General features: G+C 44.1%; 1 protein-coding gene across 1 annotated transcript in view; it reads right to left on the bottom strand.

The window, feature by feature from the left end:
* Positions 1-3,630: 3,630 nt before the first annotated feature.
* C2H3orf85 (chromosome 2 C3orf85 homolog) overlaps positions 3,631-13,319 on the bottom strand; it is a 28,445-nt gene continuing 18,756 nt past the window's right edge. The window contains exon 4 of the mRNA XM_040337858.1: positions 3,631-3,919. Coding sequence (XP_040193792.1) covers positions 3,859-3,919 — 61 coding nt within the window. The 3' untranslated portion in view covers positions 3,631-3,858. The remainder of the gene's footprint in view (positions 3,920-13,319) is intronic.

Below are 13,319 nucleotides of genomic sequence, written 5' to 3'. Positions count from 1 at the left end.
CGTACTGCGCATGCTCCCGACGCAAATTTCCCGACGTGCTTTGCGCAAAATTACGACGCGCCAACGTTTTGTGAATCGCGACGTGAAAAAAAGACTTGCGCCGGGAAAAAAAAAAATTCAAAAGCGACGCGGGAAAGACGGGTATACTTTTACATGGTTTACATGGTGTAGTAATTTTACACTTTGTAAAAGGTGCCCTATCTTTGCATACGGCATACTAACACTTGCGGCGACGTAACAACGGGAAAAAGTTTTGTGGATCGCCGTAACGGCTAATTTGCATACCCGACGCTGGTTTACGACGCAAACTCCCCCCAGCGGCAGCCGCGGTACTGCATCCTAAGATCCGACAGTGTAAAACTATTACACCTGTCGGATCTTAGGGATATCTATGCGTAACTGATTCTATGAATCAGTCGCATAGATAGAAACAGGGATACGACGGCGTATCAGCAGATACGCCGTCGTATCCCTTTTGTGAATCTGGCCCATTGAACTTTGACCTGCACTCTGGAGAAAGGGATCTAGATTGGTGCAAAGGTACACATCAGCAAGGCAAGTTACAGACGCTGTAGGAAGAAGTCTCAGGAATCGTATATACCAGTCTGTGACATCTGGAATGAGCTGATTGGAGATGTTATAAACAACCTGTCCAAATTTGTAAATTACAGGTGTCTTGACTGTTAAAAGTCTATTGGATCTAACCCCCCCTGCTCTTCCACAAATACCTCTCAGGAGAAGTTACCAACCCTGCCAATACCATTAAGCCCAATGGTCACTAAGCTTAGAGGCCTCCCTCTGTGAAGGTCTCTGGAGTGTGTGAAGATGAGGACACAACATCTCATGACCCCATAGATGGATGTAAGACTCTGGCACTCCCAGAGGTCTAACTTCGAAATGCCACCTGAGCACTTTGTTCTATTTTTTTTACAATATTCCTAAGGAGAGGGGCACAGTTTATTTAGTTGATGTGTGTGTGGAGGAGACGTGTTTGGAGAAGGTGCAGTGGATCCAAAGGCATCCAATTCATTTGTGAAAGCGCATTTGATCTTTTATTTTTAAAGAGATCACATTTCTCTGGTAAACAGTTGGCACAGTTGGTGGTCCGGTGTCTTGGGAGCACTGCACGTTCATTTGTATACTCACAAGCTTTAGAGATTGGATGGCTTTTGAACCCTGATTGGACAATGGGAGTGGAATTCTTTATTGGTGGATTATATATGCACATTTTGTATACACTTTTTTCATTATGTTCTTATATTTTATAAATTGACATCATCGTATGATACATTTTTTATGATTATTGATATTTTTCAAAGAGATTGCACACCTTTTTGAGTATTATTCAAAATAAATATGGGCAGCTAACTTTTCAATTTCATATATTTGTGAAGAATATATATATATTTTATTCATATAAAGACATAGCAATACATTGTAGTACAGGCACAGATCTCCCCACAGTTCCTCTCTCTATACAAGATATCAGCTACAAGCATCATATACATTTTCATCAGAACAGGCAGGGGATCCAGGGTAAAAGAACAGCAAATAACAATCATCAATGCACATGGATAAATACCAAAAGAATCCTTCAATTAGCATGCAGAAACTCAGGATCAGGTGAAGGTATTCACTCTGCTAAGTGGACATTTCCTGATTTAGTCATCGGTCGGTTAACCGATGAAGCTGACTGATGGTCCGTCGCGCCTACACACAATCGGTTAATTTACCGATCGTGTCAGAACGCGGTAACGTAAAACACAATGACGTGCTGAAAAAAACTAAGTTCAATGCTTCCAAGCATGCGTCGACTTGATTCTGAGCATGCGCAGGTTTTTAACTGATGCTTTTGCATACTAACGATCGGTTTTGACCTATCGGTTAGGCATCCATCAGTTCAATTTTAAAACAAGTTCCTATTTTTTTGACCGAAGGTTAACTAACCAATGGGGCCCACACACGATCAGTTTGGACCGATGAAAGCGGTCCATCAGACCATTCTCATCGGATGGACCGATCGTGTGTACGCGGCCTAAGGCCTCATTCACACAAGCGCTGGGGCTAGTGCAGCATAAATTCATTTTTTGTCTACATGTCTAAAACCATCTGAAGGTGTGTGCAGGCAGCCTATGTTAGTAAATGTAGCTGCAAAAGCTGCACAGCCAAGTTTGACAGGCATGCAGGGGTGGATGTTTGCTTTCAGGACAATGAACCTGCCCATGTATGCCAAACAAAAATACAGTGCTGGTCTGATGGTAATATCAAATTATATAATATCTTGGTTCATTTGCTTGAATGCTTTTGATTATTATTTCAAACTATAATAAAAATTATTGAAACTAAAAACATATGGACAAACCTCACTACATTCATAAGAATTGAACACATTCTTAAGCCTCCTACACTCTAGTAGGATTTTTTGTTCAACCCAGTGGGGCTGAACGAAAAAAAACATGACAGCTCAGGAGGAGCCCTGACTATCCAACGTTAGTACAGTGATCTCTTCTGCTGTTCTATTGTGTTCTGACAGGGGGACGACCCCCTCACCAGAACACTCTGGTTAGCGCTCTCAGCCATTGGTCGAGAGCTCTAATCGGGAGCTGGTCGGCTGACCTTTTTCAGTCATTCCCCGTTGACAGCGGCCGACCCTTGTGTACTAGACTTTAGACTTTCCCCTGCATTAAAGGATAAGTTCACCTGTTAGGTTACACCCTTATTTAATAACATGTTACTATGCAGCAGCCGACCTCTCCACTTGAGCAGTGCCCTTGACAGTGGGCAGGGGATCCTCCCCCTGCACCCACTGTCACATTTTAAAAACAGCATAGCTGTGAGGGGCTATGTTCACACATTATTTATTCACAAGGATCTGTTAATGAATGACTTACAAGTCCCAACTGCCACCATGGCAGAAGGCTTGTAGCTCTCAATGAAATACAAGAGCGCTGATCAGCGCCCTTCTATTTCATTGACTCTTCCTGCCCCTCAGAAAATGTCTGTACAGAGGTATGGGCAGACAGCTGTACTGATTCTCTGCAGGATCCTGACATTGCATGTGCGATCCACTGATCACAAGTGCAATGCTTTGCAGGCTGCAGTGCAAAAAAAAAAAAAAAAAGTAGATTTTTTATAGTTTTTTAAGGTGAACGTAGCGTTTAAGGCAAGGGTGCCCAACCTTTTGAAGAGCATGGGCCACTTAAGTGACTTGGTAACCAGTCGTGGGCCACAATGAGTGGAGCGGGTGGATGGCAGCCTTAGAGGTAAATGGAGGGTCTGATTGGATCGAACTGACAATGTGAAAGGGGCCAAAGGCTGCTTTCACACTGATGCACTGTTGTTTACCTGCACTGCGGGTGCAGCAGAGTTCACCTGTGGATTTCCTGCAGGTTAGCTGCACTTTGCCATAGACTTCTATTATATCCTGTAGTTGTTGTGCACTTTCAGAAAGCACACCAAACTCGCAGTTAATAACAGAAGTCTATGGCTCAGTGCAGGTAACCCACAAGTACACTGCTCTGCACCTGCGGATCAGTTTGAAAGCAGCCCAGTAACCACTGCAGAACAGATATGCCCATAAATACAATGGGATTTTAGTAAAACATTTACCTTTAATAACAGTATTCTATTCTATTTTATTCCATCCCAAAGCAGGAGGTCGCGGGCCACATCAGAGAGCTCCGCGGGCCACTGGTTGGGCACCCTTGCTTTAAGGGCTCAAAAATTAGTTCAATGTCCAATGCAAATAATTTACACATGCACTCAGAATACAATTAGTTATTATAACTTAGCACCATTAAAGCACAATTGATAACACATACGTCTTACATATTTAGCCGATTCATTTTGATTATGTATCTAATCCCGATGTTTGCTTTCAAAAGGCCAGAGAACACTCATGTAATCTTTCACTTGGTTCCTGTGGCAAAAACAGAATGAAAAGCTAATGTTTATTTTTATTTATTTACTACAGAGATCAAATATTCCAGCCACTTTTCATAATGAACCTGTAAGGCCCCTTTCACACGGGGCGGATCAGTAACGATCCGCCTCAGTGTGCTCCGTTAGCTCAGCGGGGATCGCACACTGTGCAGGGACCGCCCTGTCTTTTCTCCGCTCTCCCCTATGTGTGTCCGTGTTTATCCGATCCGCAGACGGAAGAAAAAATAGGGGTTTCTTCCGTCTGCAAAATCGGATCTTTGCGGAGGCGGGTGATTACGGGTGTCAGCGGATGTTTATCCGCTGACACCCGCAATCACATAGGGACCAATGTATGTCCCTTTTTCATCCGCAAACGGATGGATGAAAAAGCGGACATACGGTCCACACATGTGAAAGGGGCCTAATAGTTACAGTCAGAATAGAATAGAAACATACCAGTAGTTAAACTTATTTAAACTTTAGGCAAATGTGTGTTGTAGATTTCATACGTGATTCGTACTATACTGATATGCATCAGGTAGAAAATATTTTAACTGTTTGTCTATTATTTGGTCAAGTGTAATCATAAACTGTGCAGAAAAAATGGAGAAGTCAAGACAAAACCTGATCAACTATGGTCAGCAAGAGAGAAGAGACAGAGTGGCACCTGCTTATAGACAGAGGATAGAGACCTCAAAGGCAGGACCGGTTGTGGAGGGCCGAGGGTTAACAATCCTGTAAATGCTTGCATGTGAGATAAATGTATAAACCTTTTAATGGGTGGAAGCAGAAGAATTGGTAGATGAACCAGGCAATCTGAAAAGCACAAGGACTAAGTGAGGGAACATTAAGGCTGGGTTCACACTGTGTTTTTAAACCAATTTGTTTTTAAGAACTATCTGAATATGTTACAGTGATAATATATCATTGAAAGGAAAGTTGACATATTTTCATTTTTTTTTTTTTTTGGGGATTAGGTTTGATATTATACATATGATGTAATAAAGAATAAAGAATAATAAAGAATATACAGTATCTCACAAAAGTGAGTACACCCTCACATTTCTGTAAATATTTTATTATATCTTTTTCATGTGACAACCCTGAGACCCGGTTCACACTGGGGCTGCGCGACTTTGGGGGCGACTCGGCAAGGCGACCTGAAGACAACTTCAGAGGCGACTTGCAAAATGACTTCTGTAACGGCTACCCACTGGTAGTGAGGGGTATCGGCCGTTGGAGACGTCCTTTTCCCTGGCAAGCTGCGATATGCAGGTACCGCCGGTATATCCCATCAAACGCCCTTCCAAGAAACGAGACGTGCTACGTTTGAAGGGTCAAGCAGACTGACTTTATTTGGCATATTTCACCTGCTTATATCTGGTTACAACTGTTACAAGAACAATGACATCTCCTTGAATTAATCACTTGGCCAGTTTCTAGCCGCTTCGGCACCTCACCCCACTTAACATTTCCTGGCCAGGCACATAGAATTCAATTAACCTTTAAAACAATTATCACTCACACATAATCCCCATCAGCATACACCTCACAGGGGGCTGTTTACCTGCACACAAAAGAGGGTTCATTATCTATGCGAAGGGAACATTAGCATTCCAGCAATGAAAAGAAACTTGTCCAATTAACCCTTTGTGCTCAGAATACAATGTGGTAAATCCAACTGTAACAAGTCCTGCAGTTATTATCAATGTCCAGGCAGAATAGTCCATAATCCGTTACACTGCCCCCCTTTTGTGGAACACTCCGGCAGACCCGGATTGATCCTTTTCGGATCAACTTGGGGATGTCCGGTCTGCTGTTAGGGTAAAAGTTCCGTTTGCCTGGACAGTCCGTCGGCATTCCCATTGGCTTACCAGATCGGTAGCTGATGGTGAAGGTGAATAATGGAATTCAGTTCTGGAACAGTCACTTGCTTTGCTCTCTCAATGGCTCCCAAAACCTGTTGCTGATGCTCTTGGGACAGATACGGCACCACCTGGATGCAAATCCCATTTAATCTTTTGACAATTTCCGCCTGTTTGTGCATTTCAATGTTCAAGCCACGGGACATCTCATAATACATGACATAGTGTCGTTGCATCTCTGATTTCTCACTGGCCAACTTGTCACATTCCCATTTTAGACTGTGATATTGTGCTGGATCTACAGTACATGTCGGGGAAGGTAGTCTTACCCGGTTCTCAGCAGCAAGCGGGTTGATTCCAGCAACGCGGGTGGTCCCGGGACAAGCAGCAGCAGGTGTAGGTAAATAAGCCGAAGTCAGAGGGCCAATGTCGTTGCCCAGCACCACCTCAGCAGGTAGGTTGTCCATGATACCAACTGTGGTCTTTCCTGACCCGGCTCCCCAGTCTAAGTGCACCCGGGTGGTGGGTACGCGAAATACAGCACCCCCTGCGACCCGGACGGCAACTGTGCGAGTGGACACGTTCTCTGGCTTTACCAGATGTTTTTGAATCAGAGTGATAGTAGTCCCGGAATCTCTTAAGCCTTGTGCTACTTGTCCATTCACTCGTACCTCCTGACGGTGATGCTGACGGTTATCCGGAGAGGCCGCTTGTATTGGGTCTGCCTCATACCAAATTCCCAGACATTCCTCAGGGCCCCCCTCGGTCTCCAGGCAGTGGGCCGCAGAGGGACGTGATGGAGTGACCTCTGTGTTGGGTGTTGTGTGTCTCCAGTTGTTATTTGTAGCTCTCAAAGGGCAATAACGAGCAATATGTCCCGTGTCGCTGCAGTGATGGCACGTCACCCTAGGCGAATCCCGGGGGTAGTTGCTAGGCCCCTGAGGACGTGGTGGGACTGGAGCCCGAAACTCTGGGCGTGGGGTGACGGTTGGAGTACGCGGTTCTACCTTCTGAGCCAGCCGCGTCGTACCCTGGCTTACTTTCCTTGTCTCTGCGTACTCATCTGCTAGCCGAGCCGCCTCGTTTAAGTTAGCGGGCCGGCGATCTCGTACCCAGTCTTGTATGTCTGCGGCCAGGTCTTGGAAGAAATGTTCCATTAGGAACAGCTGCAATACTTCCTCCCCGGTGTTGGCCTTGCACCCTTGGACCCAAAGGGATGCCACCCTTTGTAACTGGTTGGCCCATTACATGTGGGAGTCCACAGCCATCTTCTTGGACTCCCGGAAGCGCCGGCGGTAGGCTTCTGGCGTTACGGCATATCGGGTTAGCAGCGCCTTTTTAACTTGCTGATATTGTAAAATATCCTCTGGAGCGAGAGCCCGAAAGGCTTCGTTGGCTTTGCCCGACAATTTCCCCGACAAAATAGTGACCCATTGGTCTGGTGGTACCTGGTGTAGTGAGCACTGTCTCTCAAAGTCCGCCAAATATCCATCTATTTCCTCCTCACTTTCTACAAAAGCTTTAAATGCAGTGAACGGTATTTTCTTTCCTGTAGCAGCAGGTGGGGGGGGTAGGAACTGCAGGTGTAATGGGCTGTCTCGCTCTTACCAGTTCCAGTTCTTGTCCCCTCTTCGTTTGTATCTCCTCCCTTGCTTCCCGGAACAGCTGGTTGATTAGTTCCACGGACGTTTCTGGATACAAGGATAATCTCCGCTGTACAATCCCAGTAATTACATCTTCTTTGCTGACCGGTGCAAGGGGCTCCGTTCCTTCCATGGATCCATCCATTTCGTCCAGCTCCAGCAGTTCAGCTATCAGCTCCCTCCGTGGTCTGTTGCTGGCGCTCCTACCACGAATCTCCAATAGATCTTTCAGTGTGGATCTTTTAAGCCTGGCGTACTGCGACTCCATTCAGAACTTGCTCTTTGGATAAAAGGACCATCCCACTGCTGCCACCAATGTAACGGCTACCCACTGGTAGTGAGGGGTATCGGCCGTTGGAGACGTCATTTTCCCTGGCAAGCTGCGATATGCAGGTACCGCCGGTATATCCCATCAAACGCCCTTCCAAGAAACGAGACGTGCTACGTTTGAAGGGTCAAGCAGACTGACTTTATTTGGCATATTTCACCTGCTTATATCTGGTTACAACTGTTACAAGAACAATGACATCTCCTTGAATTAATCACTTGGCCAGTTTCTAGCCGCTTCGGCACCTCACCCCACTTAACATTTCCTGGCCAGGCACATAGAATTCAATTAACCTTTAAAACAATTATCACTCACACATAATCCCCATCAGCATTCACCTCACAGGGGGCTGTTTACCTGCACACAAAAGAGGGTTCATTATCTATGCGAAGGGAACATTAGCATTCCAGCAATGAAAAGAAACTTGCCCTTTGTGCTCAGAATACAATGTGGTAAATCCAACTGTAACAAGTCCTGCAGTTATTATCAATGTCCAGGCAGAATAGTCCATAATCCGTTACAACTTCTGTATAGAAGTCAATGCAAGTCGCCCCGAGTCGCCCCCAAAGTCGTACAAGAACCTTTTTTTAAGTCCGAGTGACTTGCGTCGCTCCTATTAGAACGGTTCTATTGAATAGAACAGTGCGCGACTTGTCAGGCGGCTGAGTCGCCTGACGAGTCGCCCCAGTGTGAACCGGCTCTAAAGAAATTATACTTTGCTACAATGTAAAGTAGTGAGTGTACAGCTTGTATTACAGTGCAAATTTTCTGTCCCCTCAAAATAACTCAACACACAGCCATTAATGTCTCAACCGCTGACTACAAAAGTAAGTACACCCTTAGTTGAAAATATCCAAATTGGGACAAAAGTGTCAATATTTTGTGTGGCCACCATTGTTTTCCAGCACTGCCTTAAGCCTCTTGGGCATGGAGTTCACCAGAACTTCACAGGTTGCCGCTGGAGCCCTCTTCCACTCCTCCTTGATGACATCACAGAGCTGGTGGATGTTAGAGACCTTTCACTCCTCACTACACAGCCGCATGCAGTGACCCCTGTGGACATTCCTCTGATGATGATACATGCCACAATCTCACCTATGTATGTAAGCTTGCTGTTGTTTTTATTCAATAAATGTAACATGACATATTGCACCTAGAGTGGCGCCATTGTGCTTTCTCTCCAGCTGACTACAGCTACGCTTCCAATCTTCACTGGGCTGCCTTCAGGTGCCTCAACATGAACCAAAAGGGCTTTTCTAATAGTCTAAAGTTTTAACTAGCTCCCAGGAGCCCATTTGTGTCCATTTGTTTTTATATGTACCCACACTGCTGCTGGTGCTAGCGCATGCTCTCTCCTATGTACCTTTCACTCCTCCACCTTCCATTTGAGGATGCCCCACCGATGCTCAATAGGGTTTAGGTCTGAAGACATGCTTGGCCAGTCCATCACCTTTACCCTCAGCTTCTTTAGCAAGGCAGTGGTCATCTTGGAGGTGTGTTTGGGGTTGTTATCATGTTGGCATACTGCCCTGTGGGCCAGTTTCCAAAGGGAGGGGAACATGCTCTGCTTCAGTATGTCACAGTACATGTTGGCATTCATGGTTCCCTCAATGAACTGTAGCTCCCCAGTCCCGGAAGCACTCATGCAGCCCAGAGCATGACACTCCCACCACCATGCTTGACTGTAGGCAAGACACACTTGTCTTTGTGCTCCTTATCTGGTTGCCGCCACAGACGCTTGACATCATCTGAACCAAATAAATGTATCTTGGTCTCTTCAGACCACAGGACACGGTTCCATTAATCCATGTCCTTAGTCTGCTTGTCTTCAGCAAACTGTTTGAGGCCTCCTTCTGGGACAACAGCCATGCAGACCAATTTGATGCAGTGTACGATGTATGGTCTGAGCACTGACAGGCTGACCCCCTACCCCTTTAACCTCTGCAGCAATGCTGGCAGCACTCATACATCTATTTCCCAAAGACAACCTCTGTATATGACACTGAGCACATGCACTCTGCTTTTTTGGTCGACCATGGCAAGGCCTGTTCTGAGTGGAACCTGTCCTGTTAAACCGCTGTATGGTCTTGGCCACTGTGCTGCAGCTCAGTTATAGGACCTTGGCAATCTTTTTATAGCCTAGGTCATCTTTATGTAGAGCAATAATTCTTTAATTTCAGAACTGGGGAGGGAAAATGCCTAATTGGGCCCAATTTGGACATTTTCACTTAGGGATTTACTCACTTTTGTTGCCAGTTGTTTAGACATTAATGGCTGTGTGTTGAGTTATTTCGAGGGGACAGCAAATTTACACTGTTATACAAGCTGTACATTCACTACTTTACATTGTAGCAAAGTGTCAGTGTCGTCACATGAAAAGATATAATAACATATTTACAAAGATGTGAGGAGTGTACTAACTTTTGTGAGGTACTGTATATGTCTGGATATTTAAACATTTAAGATTTAAGATCTTATCAAAGTTTGCATCTGTCTCATTTAAAGGGACTGTCCTCTGTTCGAACCAAATCCCTCTGTCCTTCTATCTTGACTTGTCCCTCTTTTTGGTCTGACCTGTAGACCTCTGCTGATACAAATAACATTTAACCATGGAACGTGTTAAAAACATTATAAACATAGCCCTTAATGTACTGTAACATAACATTCACTCAACCTTCACCCAAGATTTACATGTTTTTCTAATTGGAATAAGATCTGAACACATTTTTAGATAGACATCCCAAACTCTTCATCCAACCTCTTATTATTGCATTTGTTATTTAAAAAAGCCAATGTAAAGGAAAATTAGTAGTATAGTTAAATAATTAGATAAAACAAAGTATCATAAATAAAGAACCGTGGTTCAAACGATAAAAACAGCGCTAAAAAAGTTTTAAGGTGATTAGCCCCAGATAAGAGCTTAAAGGAAGAAACAGGGGTGATGTGTTTGGTGATCAGAAAACAAGGCGTCAGTGCACCCTATACCTTATTTAAGATTCACCAATAGAAGTGATAATGCTCCCTTATGGGGTGCAGGCTTACCACTACCATCAAGAGAAATAATTATCCCCTTAGGCACATCCTCCACTGTTCTTACACTCTGCGACGGTCATTCATATTGAAGGTGCATGTAAGCAAAATAGAAACACTCAATGGTGAAATATTGTTAACCAATAGTAGCTAAGATGTAAAGGAGAACAATCCCCATATGCAAATGCCCGTACAGAAAATACACAAGGAATGAACAAAAATAGCAAGCCTGTAATTCCTGTCGTCACCGCCGTCCTCTGGACACCAGGGGCCGCACGAGTGCTTGTAACGCTGATGAAGCAATGGATGGCTGTGGAACGCAGGAAGGCTTCCGTGTTGCGCTGTTGTAGCCACTCCCTGACGCGTTTCGTCACTTCCGACTTCGACAGAGGGCGTGGCTACTCAGCGCTGTCACTATCCCTTTGTACCCCATCAGCTACAGCTATTGGATGTGAGCAATCCGCCCTTACGGTCATGATTGGTGCAAACCGGACCGAGAGGAGGGGCGGACGTCAGCTGTGCTGTTTGGGGCTAGCAGGGAAACGTAGACGTATATACTGCTGCACTTTTAATCGAGAATTATATCTCTGAGGAACAAAACAAAACTGGATGCATCTGCCATCAGATAGCAGGGGGAATTGTTTGTAAACAATTCAAGCAATCCACGATATGTTATTCAATGACGTGTAAGTAAGGGAGGTCTAAAAAAGAAGAATTACACAAAAAACTAGGGAATTCGGCGTAGCAGCCAATCACGTAGGACCTGGGCGGGTAATATGTAAATCAATACACGGGCCGTGTACTACACATCCAAAGACTATGCATCCTGCAGCCAATCATTATAGACTAGGGCGGGGGTTACTGCACAGCAAAGAACAGGCTAAGGCCATAGATGTTTATAGAAAACACAGACCCGACGCTGCAGGTATAGGTTTGTGCTATTACTAATAATAGTAAAAGGGCTGGTTCTGAGTGACTCAAAACATCAAAGAGAAATGATATTTATGAACTCGCTCTGGAACACCTGTATAAAAGCTATTAAAAATAGTAAAAATATATATATATATCTAAAAGTTATATACCTTAAAAAGTGTCAGAAAACGGCGACCGACTTAGAGGTCATGTTCAATACACATGATATATAGGAGGATGGTTATGCGCACTCAGTGTTTGCGCATTGTCATGCAATTGGACTATAAACAAACGGCTTCATATTATAGAGCGTTTGTCTGCATGCATATATGAGTTAATAGCTGACGGGTAGGTATGGTTTCTTATATGCTATGTGTCTGGGTGCATTGCTCCCCAGACATCTCACCCATGAATATAAGCAATATAAGCATATATTGAGTCACCCAATAAGGATCAAGGGTGATATATGGGTTGATAAATGCCAACCATACAAGATATCATAAATGGGTAGATATGGTCGAATCGGGTAGGATGGATTCGACAGAGTGCGAGAAGAAGGTGATGGGGCAGTAGAAGCGTACTGCAATAATGTATCAAAAAAGACCAAAAAATAAATATATGTATATGTACATATGTAAAATTAAAAATAAGAAGAAGAAGGATACAAACGATATCCATAAATATTAATAAATAAATGAATAGTAAAAAAACAGTCGATAGTGAGGACATTCAGTGATCTTGTAGGTGAGACCAGAGAAGTGAGGGATATGGAGGACCCAATAGAAACTGGCAAAGTGACCTTAAAATGATTAAAAACATGCCGAGATAAAAGTGGATTGTATGGATCATCTAAAAAGATTAAAAATCACTAATAAAACAATTTATATCAAGCTCAACGTTCAGGCCTTTTGGCAACAGCGTATCAACAATGTAGATCCACTCAGTTTCACGTTTTGAGAGTTCTCTAACAAGGTTAGAGCCTCTCCATGCTGGTTTGATGTGGTCAACTCCCCAAAACTTGAGGCCTGCCGGATTCTGGTTGTGATGCTGTTTGAAGTGGAGCGATACACTGTGGTCTTTGTATCCAGACTTGATATTTGCCACATGCTCGGCTATTCTGACTTTCATGGCACGTTTAGTTCTCCCAATGTACATCAATTTACACGGGCATTCTAACATGTAGACTACATGTGTGGTGTTACAGGTGATGAAGTCCTTTACACTGAATGTCAATCCATTTGATGTGGAAACAAAAGTTTCTACAGGTCCTCTCGACCTGTCTGCCTCTCTGCAGGGGAGACATTTCCTACATGGAAAGAAACAGTCCTTATCCCAAAATGAGGGAGGTTTCTTTGGGACATCAAGGACTTTCTTCACGATCTTATCACCAATGCTTACAGCCTTTCTGTAGATAAATCCAGGATTAGAAGGAAGTACTGTACTTAGTATACGGTCCAAAAACAGTACATGCCAGTGGGTTTTAAAGATTCTTTCCACTTCTTTGTACTGGCTATGGTACCCTGAAATAAAACTCCATTCATGTATGTTTCTAGTGTTTGTGAGCTTGGTCGTGAGAAGACAGTCTGCTCTTGGTATCAGAGATAAATCTCTGATGGTTTT

Source organism: Rana temporaria, chromosome 2, assembly GCF_905171775.1.
Source record: "Rana temporaria chromosome 2, aRanTem1.1, whole genome shotgun sequence".
NCBI lineage: Eukaryota > Metazoa > Chordata > Amphibia > Anura > Ranidae > Rana > Rana temporaria.
This window is presented reverse-complemented; position numbering and strand designations above follow the sequence as displayed.